This window comes from Nymphaea colorata, chromosome 11 (genome assembly GCF_008831285.2).
Source record: "Nymphaea colorata isolate Beijing-Zhang1983 chromosome 11, ASM883128v2, whole genome shotgun sequence".
NCBI lineage: Eukaryota > Viridiplantae > Streptophyta > Magnoliopsida > Nymphaeales > Nymphaeaceae > Nymphaea > Nymphaea colorata.
In genome coordinates this window covers 5236944-5259732 of record NC_045148.1, presented here as the reverse complement: position 1 = coordinate 5259732, position 22789 = coordinate 5236944, and the positions used below count along the sequence as shown (strand labels likewise).

The 22789-nt window shown below is 37.6% G+C and overlaps 2 protein-coding genes and 1 long non-coding RNA gene across 24 annotated transcripts; 2 read left to right on the top strand and 1 right to left on the bottom strand.

The window, feature by feature from the left end:
• Nucleotides 1–273: 273 nt before the first annotated feature.
• LOC116264522 (uncharacterized) lies at nucleotides 274–10383 on the top strand. 22 transcript variants are annotated; one of them, XR_007574742.1, is made up of 16 exons: nucleotides 274–458; nucleotides 616–719; nucleotides 1459–1611; nucleotides 2407–2537; nucleotides 3391–3615; nucleotides 3763–3941; nucleotides 5897–5997; nucleotides 6430–6588; nucleotides 7247–7302; nucleotides 7383–7440; nucleotides 8636–8756; nucleotides 8828–8959; nucleotides 9061–9179; nucleotides 9299–9332; nucleotides 9519–9628; nucleotides 9820–10383. XR_007574742.1 is itself a non-coding variant. In XM_031644801.2 (14 exons), exons 1-13 carry the CDS (start codon nucleotides 449–451, stop codon nucleotides 9171–9173), a joined length of 1542 nt encoding a protein of 513 aa, XP_031500661.1. In that variant the 5' UTR covers nucleotides 274–448; the 3' UTR covers nucleotides 9174–9184; nucleotides 9820–10383. The 22 variants fall into 22 exon arrangements, 1 of the variants encoding a protein (XP_031500661.1); XR_004174876.2 differs by having other exon boundaries at nucleotides 9515–9628; XR_007574741.1 differs by having other exon boundaries at nucleotides 9299–9354.
• A 1824-nt stretch (nucleotides 10384–12207) lies between these two features.
• LOC116264415 (phosphoglycerate kinase 3, cytosolic) lies at nucleotides 12208–15806 on the top strand. Its single transcript, XM_031644612.2, has 6 exons — nucleotides 12208–12891; nucleotides 13558–13635; nucleotides 13725–13985; nucleotides 14118–14435; nucleotides 15174–15332; nucleotides 15489–15806. The coding sequence occupies exons 1-6, from the start codon at nucleotides 12445–12447 to the stop codon at nucleotides 15696–15698; spliced, it is 1473 nt and encodes a 490-aa protein (XP_031500472.1). The 5' UTR covers nucleotides 12208–12444; the 3' UTR covers nucleotides 15699–15806.
• Nucleotides 15807–15949: 143 nt separating this feature from the next.
• LOC126410531 (uncharacterized) lies at nucleotides 15950–17616 on the bottom strand. Its single transcript, XR_007574702.1, has 3 exons — nucleotides 16995–17616; nucleotides 16810–16918; nucleotides 15950–16426 (listed from the first exon to the last, which is right to left on the bottom strand). It is a non-coding gene; the product is annotated as an uncharacterized LOC126410531 (long non-coding RNA).
• Nucleotides 17617–22789: the final 5173 nt, after the last annotated feature.

Sequence of the window (22789 nt, the reverse complement as noted above, 5' to 3'; positions counted from 1 at the left end):
GTAGAAGGTGAATATGCGACACTGTAGCTAATGTTCCACACTCCATCTAAGTTTTGAAACAACCCTAAATCCGGAAATAAAGAAAAAGAAAGAGAATTTGAGATATCTTCGATAGCTAATGTTTGAATTAAATCTAAGTTGGATATTATTGTTTCTTTATCCTATGAACTTGAACGTGTTGGTTCTGATATCAATCGGCCTTATTATCCACAAATTAAGATCGTAGTTCCAACAGAAACTCGATATCAAATGCGCACCCCCAATCACCGAATTCAGTTCCTGTCTGTCAGAAAACCTGAACCCGAACCGTTTGACATCGCCGGCTTGAAGAGTTGAACTGGAACCCACCACGGGGAAGGTTTGGCGGTGCGAAAAAAGAAAGGGCAGGACTCGGCTGCCGGCTACTCTCTCCTGCGTGCTCTCCGGCGTTCTTATTGGCCAACCGACGATGCCGCGAGGTGCTCGACCTTCCCCTCTGCTTTTCATTCTTTCTTCTTCTTCTTCTTCTTTTTACTGGTTAAAATGAGCAAAAAAAGGTGGAAAGATGAGCCTGTTGATTGTTTTTCCTATTTGGTTTGTCGTTTATGTCTTGTCTTTATGAATTAATGGTCTCAGATCTTCCTGGTTTGTATTACGATCCCGTGAAGAACCGATACTTCCCGGTGAAGGCTCGCGGAGCGCCGTCGACCGCTGCGCCGGCACATTCTAACCAACCTGAGGTGCGGTTCAGTTCTGAAAATGCTCTCCTGTTTTGCCCCGCTTACTCTCTGGAGACTAGAGTTTTCAGTGGCACTTTTCTGTGATTCTTTAGATTTTGGTTATGTGGTTCTTAGTTTCCACGTCTTCTGTAAACGCTTTTCTGTTACTCCTGTTCCCGTAGTACCAGTCCTAATCTCTACCCTTTAGGATAAAGTTAGTGAAAGATGTGGAGTTGAACTTTTAAGGCTTAATAATGAAAGTTGTGAAGATAGAGAAAGAAATAGCATTCTTCTAGTTCGATTAGACAATTTTTGAAATTGCACTGTAAATAAGTTTATTTCACCTTGCAATGATCTTAATCTACAGTAATATGTAATAAAAAGAACCAAGTCGACTTACTTTTAACTTTTTGATTGTTAAGTTATTAAAAAATGAACGCCTTCGACACCGAATGACAAAAGTTTAACATGTTAAGTTTTTAAGCTTGTGTATATTTCCTAAAATTAGTTATCATCAGGTTGTCGTCTACAGCTGCTTCGAGTTTGTTTAACTCAATTAACTCATACATGTCTACCAAATTCTACAGTGATTAGCGTCATGTTATAGTTGCGGTTGTTGGTGAGGTTATTTACTTCAATTATGTCAAGGCAAGCCTACCAGATTCTGTAATGATTACCAAATTGAGGGAAAGATTCTCACCTGAGCTCCAATAAAACTTATTTACGTCTTATCTAACCATGCTTCCTTTTTCCTCTGCAGCTAAGTTGTGAAAGAGAAATATACAATAGGAATTATATTAAGACATTGAAGCTACTGGAAGGTAGAGAGTTGCATGGGAGGTTTTCTGTCACTCAATCAAAGAAGTTCAGTTTTCAGCAGCAGTATCAGATATCACAAGCTTCGGCCCCTACTGTATGCTCTCCTTTCTGTCCCTTCTTTCACAAAGCATTTCTTTAACGGAAAGTGTATTTGACCCCATTTTGAAGTTTGAACCATCTCTATTTTTGAATTCCAATTTAGTTATGTTCTGATCTCTCTTTCCAGAAAATGTGTCATGATGATTGCTTAAAGACTTAAAAGTCATTATCTTTTTTGTTTTGATAAGCCTGTTGTATGACTAAATATTGCAAATTTGCAACAATCGTAGGTCTCCTCAATGAATAGGTATTGGCCATTGTGCATGACTTTGTATTAGTTATGGTCTCTCTTTCCATAAAATGTGACACACTGGTTGCTTATTTTTCCTATTTTCCTCACCAGCCTGTTATTTAACTAAATGTTGTGATGGTCATAAGCCTGTTGCAGGATTAGCCATTGGTTTTTGCCGATCGCAGACTAGGTGTTTGTTGTTCTGCATTTGGTATGGTGCATTCATGACTAGGATGTCTGGCCACTACCTACTGATGTAGTGGGTGACCCATTGGCTTCCTTGGACAATGACTAGCTTCAATGACACTTCTGTTACTGCAGATTCATCCTGTATGAAAAACTGTGGAATGTGGATTTGTAAATATTTTTCTAAATTATTGCTAGAAATCCAAGTACATTTTACTTCGTGAGTCATGAACTATTTTTTGTGTCTTTTCGTAGTTATTTTGGCTGTTTATGAGTGTTGATTTTTTTTTCTCTTTCTTTTTTAATTTTTTTATTTCCTCTTGTTTCATGCTTGTTGGTCATTTAACAATTTTATTGCATTAAATATTGTAGGTGTGGAAGTACCGAAGGACTGATGGCATTGTAGACAGTTCCATGGAGCACTTTACTTCTTTTGTTCAAACATCGGAAGGACAAAAGAGAACAGGAATTCTAGCTATGGGCAATATGGCTGGTTCCATCAGGCGAGGACTAGCTTACTCTTGCTTCTCTGTAATGTGTTGTGTGCCTGTGAAGATTTGATGTACATGTCTTCGTTAGATGTATATCTCTTGCTACAAAAGGGAAGTCAATCAATGTTGAATGTGTCTTATGAGGCTGTACAGTATGTTGCTTTACCCCGGAGACAAGGAATGCTGTAAAGAAAGGAATGAGATCAGTATATTCCATTGGTTCTGAACTATTGCAACTAAAAGGTGGTTTTCAAACTGTTGCAGCTTTCACAAGCTTGAACATGGGATCAGATAGCACCTTGCTAGGAATAGGATAGTTTTTGGACTATGTATAGTCGACAAAGCGTATGTTGCTTTCTAGTCTTGCATGTTTCCATTCATTCAGGACATCTGCTAAAGAGAAAAGTGAATACAGTTATACCGAATATAAATCTGAGAAAAAAATGGTTAAAAAAAATTATGAAAGGGACAGCATACCTCCTGGCAGACTCAGTGACTCGGTCTCATACTGCCAAACAGTTGATGTATGGGTCAATGAGTTGACTTTGTTACTTGAAAGGATTAGAGTGATCAGTGAACATTCTTCGGTGTTAACATATAACTAAAAATAACCACATTCCTTCTTAGAATAAGCACATAATATATTTGTAACTAAGCAAGTCTAGCTTTACATAGCAATTGTTATTTACTAACAAGTATCTTTATGTTAGTATTGTGATTTAACGTTTAAAATCATACAGTGCATGATCGATAGGTCATAAATGGCACATAAATTTTCATGTTTGAGCATTGTTTCTTGAACCATTTAGCTTGTTTTCCTAGAGGCTGGAGTAGATTGTCACATGTGATGTTTTCAACTTTACAGCATTTATGAAGTGGGAAAATTTGGACATCTTGGTTCTGCAACAGCACGTACGCCAGTTTGCCTGAGGCCTCATAGAGCTCTTCAGGATGGAGGAAGGCCTGAATATATAAGGGCTTGTGAGGGCTATGTAATACCATTATTCTCCAGTGTCTCTTGCATAACAAGAAGGAAGAAGATGCTATCTTCAGCAAATGATCAGTTTTCATCTAATCATTCATGTGCATTGTATCCTTTGAGATTTGGTTCATTCTTCCAATTTCGTCTTTTCTGATTGACAGGCTGAGCTTTTGTTTGTCTCACCTTTCCATATGGATGTCCTCTTTTTTCGTGTTCCAGTTCTATGCATTTGTTACACTTTGACTTTTGGGAAAGGGTGTCTAGTCTTGGATCTGGAGGATCTGGTGGATCTGTATATGTTCTAGATTTTGCTAAGCCATTGGATCTTCATCAAGATGTTTCATCACTTCACAGTAGATTGGTCAAGGTTGCTTCTACCAATTGTACAATTTGGTCTGCTGATAGCAACTGTGATGGTACAAAAGCTATAATTGGTATGCAGAAGTTCCATTTTTTAGCACTGGATGGTTTTGAATCGTCAGTTGTAAATTTGTAATACATCAAGTAACTTTTCCTTTTATCAATATGAGAATATTTAATATTTATTTTGTGTTTGACCTTTCTTCCTTTGTACTTTATTCTATCTTCCTTTCATTCTTCTGCACAATCTTATCTATTTTATTGCATCTTCCTTTCATTCTTCTAGTCAGGAACAATCTTATAGGTGAACTTTGAAATTGGTAATTGCTAATCCTTCCTTTTGTTCTTGTAGCCACAAATAAGTGTGCTTTTTCTAATTGGATTTAATATATTTTAGAAGATATGGTCTTCATAACTTGTGTTTCAAGGAACATTTGTGAATGCCACATGGGTGTGGGTGCATACTCCTGTGCGGAGCATTTTTCAAAAAAACTTCGGTAGGGACACAACTGTATATGTACATATAATCTATGAAAATATTCTAACAGAAATAATAATATGTATCTTCCATGTCTCGTACCTGCATCCAATGCCAACCATGTTGACATGGGTATGGCGTCCTTCTAGGCATGTCTGTGTGACGTGAGTGAAGCACTTTGGTACTGCCCCCATATTTTGTAGTCAAATCCTAATTGGTCTGATGGTTAAGTCAGTTATCAACTCGTTGGTCAAACTAGTTGACTAGTAAAGTTGGTCAACTATGTAACTTTTGTAGAGCTATATATGCTTCCGTTTTATATATATGTATGTGTATATACAAAGGAGGTGAAATCATCTATGTCTAATCACGGCTGCTCGATGCATATCGGGCAGAATGCATCGGGCAGTGTGCTATGAGAGGCCAAATGATTTCTCCATCTGAACCCAGCTGGAGAAATCCAAGGATGATATATATATATATATATATATCGTGTAAAAATGCAAAAAATAAATCAGCCGAATAAAACAGAAAAAATGCCAAACTGTTTGTTTCCATTTTCTAATTCCTATTTGTTACTTATCTACTTATTTTTTGATGTTGCCTTATTAGTTTGTCATTTATTTTATTTTTCCCTAATTTTTAAGGATTTCTATATTTTTAAAAAACTTTTTCTGTTTTTTCCAGTTTTTTTCAAGCCTTAGTATTATATCTCAGAAAAACCTCACTGTTTAAAATGCGAAATGGTTATATATATATATATATATATATATATATATCGTGGTCACAAAAAACACGTTATTTTCGAAAAAAACGCGAAATGAAATGCCGTTTAAAACTTAAAAGAAACACGTTTTTTTTTTTAAAAAAAACGCATTTTTTTCACCTTTTTTTATTTTTTTTTCATTTTTTAACGCCAAATCTCCCAACAGTTTTTTTTTATTTGTTGCAAATCTACTTATCTTTTGATTTTTGCATTATTTTTTGCTCACTTATTTATTTTTCCCATTTTTAGTTTTTAAATTTTAAAAAAATACCGTTTTTTCCCATATTTTTGAAGCCCGTCACATTATACCCAAGAAAAACTTCATTGTTCAAAACAACGAAACAGTATTTGTGACTATATATGTAATATGGTCAATTGACTTGGATTGATTGGGAGTAACTAGTTATAAGTCCTAACTAATGCTTTTAGGGCCTTTAACAGCCTATGTCCAACTTCTGGTTTTGACAGCTTAGTCCCCACTATGTCAAGACTCAAGTTTTCTTGTGAGAACCTGAAAACTCTTTAAGATTTTTTGTGATCAAGATTTTGTATTTGCTACATGGAACTAATAGAAAGCTAGCCAAGGTAGGCCATGAACTTTACAACTGAAACAATGAAAAGGAGTAGGTTCTCACTTAAATTTTTCATGATTATAATTAGATTTCAAATTTGGTTTATCCTAGTAACAGTACCAAGTTCACTTCTTGCTTCGCTCGTGTGCAGGAGCATATGTTTGGTAAGCAATTGTTTTTGTATTATTAATTCTATTGTGATTCATTGGATAGGGACAAATAGAGGAGCTGCTTTACTGCACTTGGAAAGACAAGAGTTGTCATGGATTTGTCGGACTAAAAGTGATATACTCTCTCTGCAGTTTGACCATTCGGTATTTCCTTTCAAGAACTTCAAATTAAATAGTATATCTATATGCATTAGTTGATTACATCATCAATGTTCTCCCTTTGCTTTCTTTGTTTGCTTGATTCGGTACTTTGTTTGTCGAAAAGGAAAATGGCAGCATCAAGAGTGTTTTGACTTGTTCCACATGAGCAACTTGTTATTGCATTAATCAATTGTTTGGTTTATAGGCATTCTGAAAGTATGATATATTAGTGTATTTGCTAAGAGGTTCTTTGTTCCATGCGAACTTGTCATGTCAAATGTGTTTGCATATCAAACTTCATCCTGAATGAGCATCGGAAACGTTTTTTATTTTTCATTGCATAGCTTAAGTTCTTCCTCATTTAAGGAATACTGAGGCAGTAAAAATGGATGTCCCCCTGTGGTTGGCTAAATATCTTTGTTTTTCTGATTGCAGGGAAACGTTGCTTTATGTGGCCTTAGAAATGGAGCAATTATAGTTATGGACATTCGCCAAAGGCATTTGAATTCTCTTGACAACTTTAGTAGAGCATGGTCATCAATGGATCAGAAGTCAAATCATGGGTTACAAGTTTCTAAGAACCTCAGGACCTGGGTAAGACGGGTAAAATTGTTAGTCATATTCATGTGCATGTGCATACGTAGTTTATGTGCATTTATTGGACATTGATGGAATCAGGTCCTTAATAAAAAGATCTGCATAAATTGCACCCATACGTGCATGCATACATACAAATGTATACATGTAAATTATCAATGAGGCAAAACTGTTCATTTGTCCGTTTAGCTTGGCTTCGAAAACGAGTTTTCTATTTATCATATGGAATTTGGACCTAAGATGATTAAGTTCTTGAGGTAGATTATTATGCAAGTTCTTTTGTGAATTTGTTTTTTAAATGAAACTCGAAGATTGAGCACGAGGGATGTACTTATGGTATCTCTGGTTCTGGTTACTGGACTCACTATGCATGGGAATCTTGTGCAATACTTGTGGCACAGGTTCTGCTCACAAACATACAGTGATACAGGTCATAAACAAGCTGGAAGTGCAGTAGCTTTCCCAAGGACCCTTAGCTTGTCCAGGGTGCTTGTTGACCTGGAGATCCTTGTTGTAGTGAAAATAGGGTAATGGTATTCTTTGGGTCAGTTTCAGCAAGGCTCTCATAATAAGCTTTTCTTTTCAACTGTTTTCCACCCATACCATGTGAAATAAATCTTTTGGTGATGGCCAACTTCTTGTTGTAACTTCGCAGCTTAAAGGAGATGTGAGGCCCCTTGGGGCAGCATTCATGCCCTCAGCTGTTTGTAGGTAAATGATGTGTTATGCTTAGCTTAATTAAGTGCATCTAATTGTCTTTATTATTTTGATCTAAGCCTATCTTCTTGCAGCTTGGCTTCTCTTTATTCGTATGGCCATTACTTTTTAGCAAGCTCGATGGATGGATCGGTTAGTTTTTTTGTCCTTTTGCTATGTAAGATTTTCAGGGACACTAGAACCTTGATCAATGATACTATTAATGTCTTTCTCTTCTTTGCCTTTCCTAATTCTTAGCCTCATGTGCTTTAACTCAGTGGATATGGTCAGGGCTCTTGTTCGATGTGCTCCCTTATAATCGTTGTCCACCTAGTAAGAATTTTTTAAAGTGTGCTGAAGAAGGCACTCGAGTTGGTGGTCCAAAATGTGGTAGGGTCAGGACTGCACGTGTCTATGGCATGCACACACAACATTTGGACATTTTTTTCAGCACAATTGTTTTTTTTTGGGGAAATCTGGGTAATTTTCATTAAAGAAAAGGAAAAGAGACTAAAAATTGGATTAGAATATGTGTAAAACTAAAAAAAAGACATAAGAAATGTAAAGGTAAGTCAGTAAATGAAGAAAAGTTTTGTTAGTTAAACAAGTAGTATGCAAGTTGTGTAACAACCAACGGACAAGCGAATAACAAGTAGCACAAAATGATTACCAATAACAACTAAATAACCATATGCATAAGTTAGCTATATAGTTCATAAGTCATACTATTTTGCCAAGTTGTCAATTGAACATAAAAATAAAAACTTATGCATGCCTAAACGAGTGATTCATTCTTCACGCAAGGCACACTTAATAACGCATTTGGTTTTTTATACCTAATATTTTGAATACCTAAGGTGCCCTTTTATTTTCTTTACAGTTTTTCTACTTTCTAAAATTTCTAAAGGTGCGTCAGTAAGTCTTTTTTCAACAGAAATGTTACATTTGTTATAGTAATATTTATTCTTGTGATATATTTTGTACAAGAAAAATTTCTTCAGTTTGTTGATAAAAACACATTATTTTCAAAATATTGGTGATATTTCTAAGTATAATACGCACACAGACATATTTTCTATAAATTCATGATTGCCTGTGGTCTGCACGAGAGCGTTCTCTTGTCTATTTCTATTTTGGAAATACAGTTTCTGAAACTTTTCCTTTAGCTAAGACACAGTTTTTCTTCTCAGTTCTCATCGTGCTGTGTGGCTGACTCAATTGGAATTGCTTGCAGTTATGAATTGTATCTCATGTTTCTGGGTGCTCCTTGTAAGATGGCGATTGTAGATGCTTCAATATGTAATTGGTTTCAGGGAACTCATAAGAGATGCTTGTGTCTGGTGTACAGCTTGGCTTGTTTGATTCACGTCTTCTTCAACGAGGTGCTGTTCATCATTATGAAGGCCATGTGAATTCCCATAGCCGTTTGCATATTGGTGTTGATCCAACAGAAACATTTTTTTTGGCCGGCAAGTACTCTTTAATGCATTTTCATTTGTCTGCATGGCATCTAGTGAATTGATCTAGTGTATTTGTCCAGGAGGAGAGGACTGTTGTATGCGTATCTGGAACATTAAGACAGGGGAGATTCTTTATGGCTCAAGAATTTCTTCTTCTCCAGTTGTGGCAATGTGCTGGCCGCAGAATGAAAGTGTCTTATCTGCTAGCGATGGTACCCAATCTTGACCTTTATTCTTCACGTGTGAAAAATTGATAGGTTGTGTCCTATATTTGATGTTAGTAAATTATGAGGAGATATATCCATTCCTGCAGAATTACCTGTATCAAATGGAGTAGAGTTTGAAATGGAATCTTCGGAGCTCACTCATAGCTGGGCAGCCTGGCTCGGGTCCCTTGAGGGTCTGTTTTACATCCATGGTTCATGATGCATGGTAAGGTGAGCTAATTTTAGGTCCATAATCATTATGTTTTCGTAGTAATGAGTATCATCATGTCACACTATAAGTGATTAAAGGGGGGAAAATCCGTTTAGTTAATTCCACTTATGCAGGTGGTTATGGAGCTTGATGATGATAAATGACGAGGTAGTCATGTCCTTTTTAACAAGTATGGGCAAGAACTTTAAATGAATGTTTATCTCATGCTGCTTAATGAACCTACTTGTTCACGGTATTGTGAACTATTCTTGTTTCAGCAGCATAGATGTTTGGTTTTGGTTAGTTGTTGAATATGCCAACCTTCAACTGATTCGAGCCTATTTTTCTAGATAGAGGTTGGACTCTTAGCAGGATTTACGTTCTTTTGGCGACTATGGTTCTTGAAAACCTCACTGAACCGGATTCCAGCACCCTACGAAGTAGCAGAGGATTGGAGTACGAAGGTAGCTGATTTTCTAAGACATTTTTAATTGCTGAATTGTCGATTAGAGGTCTTGGAGTGGTAGTTTAGGTTGATAGGTTTGTGGAACTGCTACTATGAATTTAGCTGCTTTTGCATGCCTGAAAAGTGCTACTGGTTTTCATCGCAAAAAGAGAAAATTCTCAGCTAAATTCTGTTACACTAAATTTTCAGTTCAGGAGGACTCTACTCTTCTATTGAGTCTGGATTCAGGGTGCAGCGTGATCACAACCTTCCATAATCAGGCCATTGGAGCTTTTACCTTGCTGATAGGTGCATATCAACCTAGAGCCATTAAGGTTTGCCATCAGGTGCATCATGGACTCTGAGAAAAGGCAGAAAGGGCAGCTCGTGTTGCTTTGATGAATCTTTGAAGAGTTCTTGCTTTAGCTCAAGCTCACAGCAGTACAGAATTTTGTTTGGTTTCCTTTAGGATCTGACCAGCAACCTAATTGAAGATGGATAGATGGTGGCAAATTCTTTACAGAGGGTGACCATGTCTTGGAACGGCAACCGTTCGAGATATGAGAACAATGTAAGCTTTTGATTTTCTTCCTCTTGCATTTCCTTGCCAAATTTTTGCCAACGTTTCTCTTTCTTATTTTTGTCAATGAACAAGCTGGGGAACTATGGTCCTCCGTGTGATAATACTTGAGTAAGGAAGTGTAGGGATCTATTCGATTAATTTATCGACTTTCAAGGCCTCTGTTTCCTGAATAAAATATTTCCCTATGCCCACATCTAATTTAAGGAGTAAAGAGATGGTTTCAGATGGTAGACATGTCAATCCGTCGGATGTATCTAATTATCAAGTCAAATCTGAACCCAGTGAATCCGACATATCTGTTCAAACTTGGAACTAATGTCCGATCTTAAGCTGGTATTGTTTCGAATTTGGTTTTTAGAAAATCACTCCAATTTGGTGAAATCAGAATCTGGACTGAGTTCGACGGGATGCTAGCATGAAGGCTGTAAGTTTACGTGCTTTTGGAGCACTTGGCATGTCTACTGTTTCTCTTGTGGTTATTGCAGGTTCTCTCTTCTTCTTCTTCTTCTTCTTCATCTTCTTCTTCTTTCTCCCTCTCTCTCGCTCTTTCTATCTCTGTCTCGATCTTCTTCCTTCTCTCTGTTGAGGCAATAAAAGGGCTTCTAATTCTTCAAATAAAAATGCCATGAAATTAGTTGGACATGCGGTAGGAGGCCAATTGTGCAGGAAGAAGACGAAATGATTCATTTCTTTGACAATGGACTTGCAATCTCCAAGTACCCGTACTTAAGATCCACTAGTAGCTGGGGCATGAGTTTCTAGTATGCTATTTCTGTCGATAATGGGATCAAGCGACCCTGCAACTGAGTTATGGATGAGTTCTGAAAGTTTCAGTGGGATGATTCGCTGTGCATCATTTTATGGTTCTTTGATTCACTCCGCCGTGTATAACAAATATAGGGTTCCTGGTATGTAGATAATCCTGTTGTCTTGACTATTCAAAACGTTCTGGGTTCTTTTACCTCATTTTTACATAAAAAACGGGCTATGATTTTTACGATGTTCGATAGATAAATCGTTTTTCTTATTTCCGAGTAGGATTGATTTTTACATACAAATCATGTTAAATCCATGTATTCCACTGGACGAAGTGAGAGAGCTTATATTTTCCTTAGAAATACCAACTTTTTCAATAGTGTTGTCCTCGAGCAGTTTCACGACCACGGTACAAAGTCTGTCCCTATGCTATATATATATATATATATATACAGAGAGAGAGAGAGAGAGAGAGAGAGAGAGAGAGAGAGAGAGAGAGAGAGATTGATTTGAGGCCACCAAGGCAAGTGTGTGGGTGTATTTTTACTCTAGTGATTCAATGCATGAGTAACTGCACCTCTTTCCTCTTATGCCTGGGATAGCGTTGCTTTGGGACTTGAGGGGAAAGTGAAATACCCATCAACTACAACAAAGGAATGGTACCAATAGGAATTAAACTGATGATTAGGTTTTTGACTAACTCACCAGCTTAAGTTATTTCTATGTAGACCGCAAATGCAAACATGTGCACGTCAGTGCTTTTATTGGGAGATTTATGTAGTATATGCATGTTGACATATTACCTATGTGCAAAAACTTCACGGACATATTATCTATATACAAAAACTTCACAGAGAATTATATACATTAATTTCAAGAACAACAGCCTTCAACCTAAATCAACAAACTCTCAATACAATCTCAACACCTTAATATAGTATCCTCTACAATCGTGTCAAGGTGCTATACAATTTAATCTGTTAACATAATTTAATCTGTTATGCTACGCATCACTTGATAGAGAAACCACAGCTTTATCAGTTATGCTACCCATTACTTGGTATAGAGAGAGAGAGAGAGAGAGAGAGAAAAAGAGAGAGAGGGCCGATAAAATGGGAAATAAGAGAGAAAGAGAGAGAGGGGTAAATAATTTGAGGCCTTAAAAGCAAGTATATACCGTTATCATCACTTGGTGTAGAGAGAGGAGAGAGAGAGAGGGGTACTTAATTTGCGGCATCGAAAGCTGGTGAGTGACTCCACATGTGAGAAAGAGAGAGAGAGACGGCGGTGACAATGGTGATGCCGATGACGATCTGAATTTCTGCCTCACAACGTCGATAAGAGGCAACCCTCATCAAGCGCCCGTGTCCACACGCGGCTCCCTCTCGTCCCCACACCCACAACCTGCCTCCCCACATAAACCAAATTCACAAGCCGAGGTAGTAGTACTCGATCGAGAGAGAACCAGAGTGCGAGTCCTCAAGGTATTGTCAGCCATGGCTTCTGCTACCCTTTCTTCATCCCACATTGCCCTCAAGGCCGCCGCAGCCTCCTCTTCCTCCTCCTCTTCCTCTTCAAGGGCTTCCTCGTCTCTCTCTTGGTCCAAGCCCCTTGCGGGACGTGGCCTCCGCTCCTCCCCGCTCTCCCCTTCCTCCCTCCGCTTCTCTGCCTCCGATTCCGCCGACTCCCTCCTCGCCGCCATCCGCTCTCCCATTCGCTCTGGTCTGCCAGCCCGCGGCCTCGTCGTCTCAATGGCTAAGAAGAGCGTCGGCGATCTCTCCGCTGCAGATTTGAAGGGGAAGCGGGTCTTCGTCCGGGCGGACCTCAACGTTCCCCTGGACGAGAACCAGAATATCACCGATGACACGAGGATCAGAGCTGCGGTTCCGACCATCAAGCATTTGATCTCAAATGGCGCCAAAGTCATTCTCTCCAGCCATCTGGTAAGCACCTCTCATGTCCAATTCTCTGCGCTTTTCAGTAGTTAAATAATTCATTTGTGAGAGTATTGATGGAATGTGCTCCATTAGGATACCCTCTGATTTTTTCGGTTTGATTTGTTGGATTCTGCGTCAAATTTCTCGGTGGTTTCTTCCTTTTTCTCGGCAATTTCACATTGGATAGACAATGTTCATTGCACAAGTTGCGCGTTTCTTTATGGATGGACTGTTCTCCTTAGGTTGCAGTCTAAATTTTCGGGCTTTACTTGCTGAATTTTATGCAAATGTATCAAATTTGTCGGATGGTCTCTTTGTTTTTCCAAATCAGATCCTGTGCACCCATTTCTGACTTCACTGCAATCTCCCTTATTGTGTTTTCAACAATGCCATCATCTGTTGTTCTTCTGTTTAGTCATGAATGCATTTTATGTGATGTTATGATTTACTGGGGTCTCTGTTCAGTGGCGGTCTTATCTAAATTACATGGATAAGCGTGTATGTGTCTTTATGTTGCCATGTCTTTCTGTCAAATCTCCTCTACACTTTTCCATGCATGTTTTAATTCCATAAAATTTTCTCCTCTATGTTTATTGCTCTAAGACAATAAAGATTATTATTATTCGTGCTGCAAATGGACAATTAATAATTTTGCAAGCCTTCTGTGCTCAGGGACGTCCAAAAGGTGTCACACCAAAGTACAGCTTGAACCCTCTTGTCCCCCGGTTGTCTGAACTCCTTGGTATTAAGGTTTGTCCCTATACTTAGTTATCACAAGGTTGCTCATTCTGGTATTTGCTTCTAGTGGTTCTAATTTTTCTTGTCGATTCAATGATCAGGTTGACAAAGCTGATGACTGCATTGGTGAAGCAGTAGAGAAGCAGGTGGCTGCACTTCCAGATGGAACTGTTTTGCTTCTAGAAAATGTCAGGTTTTACAAGGAAGAAGAGAAAAATGATCCAGAGTTTGCCAAGAAACTGGCTTCACTTGCAGATCTGTATGTAAATGATGCGTTTGGTACTGCACATAGAGCTCATGCTTCAACAGAGGGAGTGACAAAGTTCTTGAAGCCTTCAGTGGCTGGATTCCTTTTGCAGAAGGTATCGTTGCCGCAATTGCAACATACTGTTATTATCAAGTCTGCATTGATTTGTTTTCTTACGTCAAAATATTGGAAGAAAATGCACCTATTGAAATTCTGATTCATGGAATAATGCATGGCCTTGTTTCAGGAGCTGGATTATCTTGTTGGTGCTGTTTCAAATCCCAAGAGACCATTTGCTGCCATTGTTGGAGGTTCAAAGGTGTCATCGAAGATAGGAGTGATTGAGTCGCTATTGGAAAAGGTTGATATTCTTCTTCTTGGTGGAGGAATGATCTTCACATTTTACAAGGCACAAGGTCTTTCAGTGGGATCGTCACTAGTGGAAGAGGATAAGCTCGATCTTGCAACCACACTTCTTGAGAAAGCCAAAGCCAAAGGAGTATCTCTCTTGTTGCCCACTGATGTTGTTATTGCTGACAAATTTGCTCCTGATGCCAACAGCAAGGTTTGTTGTTGTTCTGCTTCCAGATTCAAGACTATGTCTATTCCTGTGGCAAGTGTCACAAACCTTGTTAGTGTTTCTCTTGGCAAGAGATGTTTCTCCAGCAACTACCTAGAAATGGTTTTCCTTTCACAATGTTGGGAGAATATGGAATTTTAGCTTATATAGTGGAAATTTTGAGATGTGGAAAGATTTGTATAATACTTTGTCACAAAAATATCTCCAATGTTTTAAAAACATTTTGGAATATGATAGCCTAACAAAAAGAAACATTTTTTATTTGTTAAATATTATGATATTTTGAGAAACTTGTGAACTCATAAACACGGCTTCCTTCTCCTTCTGAAAAAGGTCCTTTGTCAGATGTTCTTCAAATGTATCTCTTTTCATAATTTTTGTCTCTTTGAGATTTTTAAATGCTATTTTGAATTTCTATTAATATTATTTTCAGAAAATAGTAGAAAACCCATAACTTCATAATTTTGTCTGTTCATATTTATATGTTTGTTCTTTAAGTAAAGCTTTGAGAAAACTTGCCAATAGAGATGAATGATTTCTGCAATGTGGAATTCTACAAATAGAAGGCCTGATAATTATGCATAAGAGTATAGGGACTGTTTTGATATATCTTTTTGTTACCATGCCAAAGCACCAATGGTATTTGTGACTGGCAACTAAAAAGAGTAGTTTCTCTGAAATCATATTATTTACTTGCCTTCTGATTTACTGTTTGTTGTTCAGACTGTTCCAGCTTCTGCGATCCCTGATGGTTGGATGGGACTTGATATTGGTCCTGACTCCATCAAGACTTTTAGTGAGGCATTGGACACTACTCAGACAGTAATATGGAACGGTCCCATGGGAGTCTTTGAGTTTGACAAATTTGCAGTGGGAACTGAGGTATGAAATAACTAATTATAGTGTCTGAGATGCTATTGGTATTTCCTTGTCCTAGTGACCTTCGCGCCTCTCCTACTGCAACAGCAATGTTAACATAAATCTCTCTCTATCTTATTTTTTATCAGAAGTTGACATGTTTCTTTTCTGAAAAATTAGGCCATTGCTCGGCAACTTGCGGATCTGAGTGGCAAAGGAGTGACAACAATCATAGGTGGTGGAGATTCGGTTGCTGCAGTTGAGAAAGTAGGAGTTGCAGACAAGATGAGCCACATCTCTACAGGAGGTGGTGCTAGCTTGGAGTTGTTGGAAGGGAAGGTTCTTCCTGGAGTTCTGGCTCTTGATGAAGCCGTCCCTGTCACTGTGTAAGGCATTGAAGACTTGACATGGTGATTAGCTTGTTAGTGGTGAAAGCTTTGTAGAGTGTTTTGGAACAATCTGATGGTAAATTCTGATTTTTGTCTGATCTTTTCTGGATGCTTGGAGTTGGCAATAAGTAGCATCTGTAGATTTATGAATAAGACGTTTCCTTTCTCTTCCAAAATTTTTGTCGGATCTTTGGGGCTATTTGACAATAGTAATGCTATGTTACTTCACATGAGTCTATCCCAAAATTATGGTAGATTCATGGAACATTGTAGCAAAGTGTTCAATTTTTAGGGCAAATTCATTAGATAGTATCAATTTGTTATGGTGCCAAATGACCCTTAAAAGCTTGTTTGGATGGAGAGAAAGGGAAAGAAAGGGAGGGATGAAATGGAAAGGAAAAGTGTCTGCATCCAACGTTGGTTCGGTCCATATAACTTTAGCTACCATATCCAATTATGTCAGATTTGCAATACATAGGTACGATTTGACTTCCAACGGTTTATGTCAGATTTGTAATACATAGGTACATCAGCTCTGGTGCTAAAATGGCGCCATTGAACAGGATCTCTGTTTTAGCGCCAGAAATTGTGTGAAAGCTCAAACCACAGCTGCTCTTTTCTTTGGTGGAAGAAGCTTTCGCCAGTGACTGCGCATGTCTAATGCTAATCTAGCGCCACAAATGAAGGTCTTAACCGGCCTGCAGCTTGGTGCAATGACTGCTACTGGCCCTGCACCAATTAACGCCAATGTCAATGTTCAATGGTGTGGTGTCAGTTTTCGCGCTCCCTTATTCCCGTTTATTCTCACTGATCCCAGTAATGCCCAGAGTAATATTTTTACATATTTTCCACAATAACACACCCGTGCTTATCCAACACATATCCAGAAGATTTGTTGCCCCAAGATAAAATTCATTCGTAGCGTGATAGCCAAAATCCCACACAGTTCACAAAGTCAAAGCCCCAAGCGCAAAAGCAGAATCATATTGCTCACTATCAAAACTTTCCTCCCTAATCTGGAGCCTAAACCCACCTTTATATTTTTCACAGCAGACATCAAATATAAACGGGTAAAAAGAATATACCACATAGAAAACAATGTGAAAGCTCACCTGGAGGTGTGCTGAAATCTGGCAATTTGTATTCCCAGGTTGAATGAGCTTGTTTTCGAGTAAGGTGCCCTGTGTTGGGAGGTGATCTTTCAGAAGCAGCAAAAGTTGGCTGCAGAAGTTCCCAACAGTTACACGTTTATTTTCTATATGATTACCAAGAAATTCGACAAGAGAAATAGACTTACGTTGAAGTGGTTTCATCGAACGCAGTTGAAAGTATGAAGCTCTTCTCAGCAGCAAGAATCTTACCATTAAGATCACCTTCTTTTTTCGTTTGACAAAAGATAGCAAAACAGCCTTCTGAGCTTCTTATGTTTTCTTGGATATGTCAGTTAGAGATGCAGCCTCGGTCTTTTTGTTGTATAATGTAAGGTCCATGTGCACTGAGACTGTTGGATTCATTTTTAATCAAGACCAGGACGAGTAGCTCATTTTGATATTATGTAATATATGGTGCTTAGCTTAGGGTTTTGAACGTTCTCATGTTTAATTCAACAGGAATTTGCTATTCTAAAGGAAGCACAAGACAAAGTTACACAGTTCCAATTTCATGGGTAGCCTGCACAGCTCAAGCATGTCAGCCTTGCTATAGCCCTTGTTATATCATTAGCTACACAGAACTAGATCCTAGGGATGTTCTTTCAGGAATGGATGTCCAGTGTAATTTCCACAGGTATAGCAGATAAAACCCATTGGTTTCTACTGTTGGGATAAGCATATATTTCTCAAATGGCTGAACCATTGGGGAAAAACAATTTCTCAACGGTTCAAATGGTGGCAGAATAAAAAAAAAATTCCCCAACGGTTCAAAATATTGGGAGAACATTCATATTCCTGATGACGCACACATTTGGGAAAGCAAATAATTCCTGACATTTAGAGCGGTCGCGAACTGGAATGATTACCAATGGTTGAAGCCGTCGGGAATGAAGGACGTTTTTCCTGATGCCTACAATTGTCGGGAATGAATAATAACTGCCAACAGCTTGGGTCGTTGGCAATAAAATTCCCCTCGAAACTTTTACCGGTGGCCCCCAAACTTCGGCACTGTAAGACATCAGCAATTTTAAAATAATATTGTTGTAGTGACTACTACCATAGAAAAATAATAATGCCCGTAACAAAGAACAACTCTGAACGTTCTTTTAGAATTCAGCTACTATTAAATGTAACCTTGGCAACAAAATAAGATAGAAAACTAAACATACTTAATGTGGTCCATAAAAACAAACGGTCGTCCAACTGCAGATAGTCAAGTACGAATTGTTGCCTGACTTTTTCAACCTTCTATCACAACATATTAAAAAAGCTATAGCAGATAACGAAAGCAACAAAACAAGGGAAAAGGGTTCGCCCCATAATATATATATATATATCTATCAATGAACAAAACAAAGAAAAATATCAATAATTGAAGCTGAAATGAAAATGAGAACTATCAAACTGTCAGTTGAGAAAAAGCACAGTAGTGTTTCTCTTATTCATTATAGTAGATACCATAAAGATTTAAAGTAGTAAAAAACAAAAAGGATAAACAGGTAACTACATACCATTTCAACAAATCATCTTATTGCATTCTGCTGGGATGAACATGGCAAAAGGTTTATATCATATTTACAAAAATATTATAGAATGAAATGTAAAGTTTTTCCCCAAAACAACCATATCTCGATATCACCTAGCAGCTCCACAATGCATTAGTATGGTGAAAATTGGAAAGGTGGTTCAATGCTGCAGACTGCATCAATGTTCCAGTGGCACATAAGCAATGAGAAGCATGTTATAAAATCATATGGAAGTGAAATTCGTAAAGTATATGATTAATTAGATCATGTATAAGAGGTAAGATGTTTACCTATGGAAAAAATTGCCAGATTTCGCCCCTCAATAAGAAAAGTTGATTGATGTTAGCCTCTATAGCAAGTCTTTCTATTTTCTCTTGTAAAGCTGGGATTTTGGCAACCTCTTTTTCAAAAGATTCGATTTTTACCTTTCTACGTTGTGAGTTTTAGCATTCTGTGCCACAGGTCATAACAAATAGGCGTTTCTATATATTTTTCCGCCAATTTCACAAGTGTGCATACTTCATATTTATCTTCACCAAGTGCTTGAGACAATACATTTATCTAGGATTATGGATCTGCTTCCCCTTCTGTCATTGTAGTCGTCATTCCTCTAATCTTCTCCTACACATGGTAAAATTCTTTACATGAAATCACGTTAAAATAATAATTTAAACCACGGGAAGCATGCATATTACAATTAGGAAAAATGAAATTGGTCTCACAATCATTGCTTCTATCTCTACATTATGATAATGCATGTTTGAGGATATAAAACATGTCTATATCCAGAATTAAGCACTAGAAGGCTTAGAATCTCTTGCTAGGACCTAATTAACAAACTGCATGTTATATTTCATGATGTACTAGTGCAATATAAGTAAAAGAAAAGAACATGACACAAGTGATTTCTACTTACAACTTCATCTTTTAACCAACTAAAACTTTTAGTTCCTTTGATGTGTATGTACTTTTGTGCAGCCAGAAAAGGACAATTCAGGCACCTCCCTCCGTGAATTGGAGAGCCAAAATTGAAGAAATAAAGTGGAAGAGAAAAAAAGCCCCCCTCAATTAAAACTTCATGCACACTGAAAAGAACTGATGTTTAAAAATGGAAACAAAATTATTAACTATCAACAAATTAATAAAAGAAAAAAATCAAAAAAATCTATCCAACATTCGATTCCCAAAATCAGCCAAAAGAGTATCCCTCATTTGCCAAGACAATGTCAAGGAATAACCATCTCATAGTCTTTGGATTCAATGCTCCTCTACATAAAAGGAGACCAATCGAAACTCCTTGCAATATGCACAGGAAACCAAGATGCATTTACCACACCTTGGAGTGTGGGAACCCTAGATCTTCTTCATTCTGAATGATTCCCTAGTGAGGAAGAGGAAGACTCTTGTTCCTCATTCGCTTTGACTGCCATTGGTTTGCTCCATGGATTCTGCACGAGCTTCTAGCAGAAATCAGATCACTGAGTTTCCATTGAGAAGAGAGAGCGGGAGGGGGAACGATACAGAAGAAGAAGAGGAAAACGATACAAAGAACAATGAATGAAAAAGAAGAGGAGGAGGAGGAGGTGGAACATAGAATGAAGAAGTCAAACTAGAATGGTGAATGAAGAAGGAGGACGCCAATGAAGAGGAAGCTATGAAGAAGAAGACAGAGACGGTCTTTGAGGAACACAAACAGCGATGGGGAGAGAAAAAGAGAGAGAGATGGTTACTTGCATAGTACCTGCACAGAGAGAGTGAGATTTGAGTGAAATCATCCTAGGGTTTCGAGCCAAGGATTTTGAAAAAAAAAAAAAAAAAAATCTCCCTCTCGTTCCACAAGTGGTGTTGTTTGAAGGAAGAACACATTTTTGCTTTCACGAGGACACAAGAACGCTTTGTCCTCCTTGGTTTTGTGTAAGTGTTGGGTGGCATTAAAAAATTCAAAGAGCAGCCATTCTAGGAACGATGTGTAACTGAAACCAAATACCCTCTAAGTGTCCCATATCACAACCACAATAATTTAATAAGAGTGAGGCTTGTTAGCTTACATAATGCATTTGATCTTAATCATAAGGACTTATTTAAAATATGGTCGTACAATGGAAAAAATATACTCTACCTATTATGTATTTTAAAATAGTTGTATTGTTCACACTTGTAATTTCCACACCTCCAAGTATATGGTCCCTTAGGAGAACCCCAACATATTTGGTGAGACTTTTTTAACCTTGTCACTATTTCTTATAGGTCTATTGAATTTATATCTACAGTATGTAAATATGTAGAACAAAATTGAAGTCATTCGACAAGATAAATCCTTAAATGTACCATGATGTCAAGATAAGATGATGAGAAGTTCATTTTTTGTGACACAAATGAGCATAGTAATATGTTCTTGTAATTGGTTTAACTCAGGTTTCCATAATATCTTAGAACATATTTTTCTACAAAACATGCATAGTTCAATAAAAATATAACTAACTTTAGGTAGCAATGTTTTTCTCACAGTTAAAAGGAAAAAACTGATGTAATATGCGATGATCATAACTCTTTAACTCACAATTTTTCTTTCATCTACACTTACATTGCGTGATATATTAATTACATAATTATCAGGAACCTTTAAACCTTTGAATACTTTCAAAAAAACCTTCTTTCCTTTTTGCTGATATAATAGTATGCATCAAACAAATATCACACTACAATTATGTTCAGCTCTGGCTCATAAAAAGCACCAGTAAACGACAGTTTTGGTGCAATTTTATCACCACAAAGTGTGCCAGATTTGTAACCACCATACACACTTTCAAGGGCAGAAAGGGCTAGCGCTAGTCCTGATCCAACTCTAGTGCTAAAAGAAAGTGGCAGACTTAAAGTGTGCACTGGCATTATGCAAGCTCCAGTGCTGCGACTTAGGCCAACAAGTGACCACTGGCACTGCAAAGGTCAGTGTGGAGTTGAATAGTGCACTTGAGGCCCATCCCTACGCATGTACAATTTGGGCTAAACACCATTGTTGGAACCATTGACGCTAGGCTTAGAGCCAATTACTTTTTTTTTTAAAGAACAAAAATATTTTATACGTTGTCCACAAATAATAAAACTACAAGAAATAGTGTAAAAACCACAACTTCTTCAATATCTGCACCACAATAGGGAGAAAGAAACAAGTGCCATATTTCGCACCATTTATACAAAATGTCAATTGATCAAAATATTTCAAATAAATGAATGTTTCGGCTCAATCTCATACAGCTACAGAAGAACAGTGGCTATCCTTGAATCAGAATGAAGCTCATATTCCTGTCCAGTAGTGAAGTACTTGAAGACCTCCATGTGCTGAAAATAGCAAACTTCACGCCATGCAAGGTATAAGAAAAATTAAGTTGAAAAGAAAAAGATTATTGGAAGGACAAGTTTTTGGTTCGCTAGAAAAAGTAAACCAACGTTACTGGTGAATCATCAAAGACATAAATCCCATGTTGAATGTCAAAGAATAACACAAGAATGCAGGAAAGGTTTTGCCTGCCAAAGATTGGCTACATATACATTTCACAAAAAATATAAATTTGGAAAATGGAGGGCATAACATTTCCGAAAAAGCTTGTTACAAGTGGGAATGGACTCAACACATGCTTTAGTTTCTAGTGTTTTTCTCTTTACATAATTATGCAGATGCAGGTGTTATTTGTATATTAAAAATGTTAAGCTGAATAAAATCAGGTCTGTTAAACATGCAACAAGGGAGCGTGTGCGTCTCTGTGTGTGTGTGTGTGGGTATCTTGCTTCTTAACAATATAAAAGAAAAAAGAAGGAAAATGATTTAACATGACAGATCTTGGCACAAAGGAGATTGCAATATTATTGCACTATGAATAAACAAGGAGCTACAAATATATAATTGACAGAGTTCACTGGACTTTTCATACCCTATTGCTGTCCCTCTTTTTATAATATATAGAAGTGAATCACTTGATATGTAGAAAAAGAGAGTGGCTGAACCCCATCCCAAAATTGCATCCATTTCATAAATAACGTAGAATAACAAAAGCAAAGAGTAGTCAATATATAGGTCGCATTTGATGGAATGAAATCATACCTTTGGACGATGGCTTTCCATGAATAGTTGCAACAACAAGTAAAGGATTTGTAGGCAATGCTTTATAAAGGCTCTGTATTCTAGTGCCCAAACGGGATAGCATTTCCCTGAGTTCACTCAGATAAGACTTCGACCAAGCTCTTTTGTCGAGAGCTGTGCTTGCAGGTTATCAAAGAGAGCATTTCTGCAATTAAGGTGGCATGATCCAATGAGTTTGTCAAAATTGACTAGCACTGCTCAAAAAGAACAAGTCAATGGATGTTTATTAACATCTTCAGCTGAAACTATTACAATGATTTCCAACAATCCTTTCGTT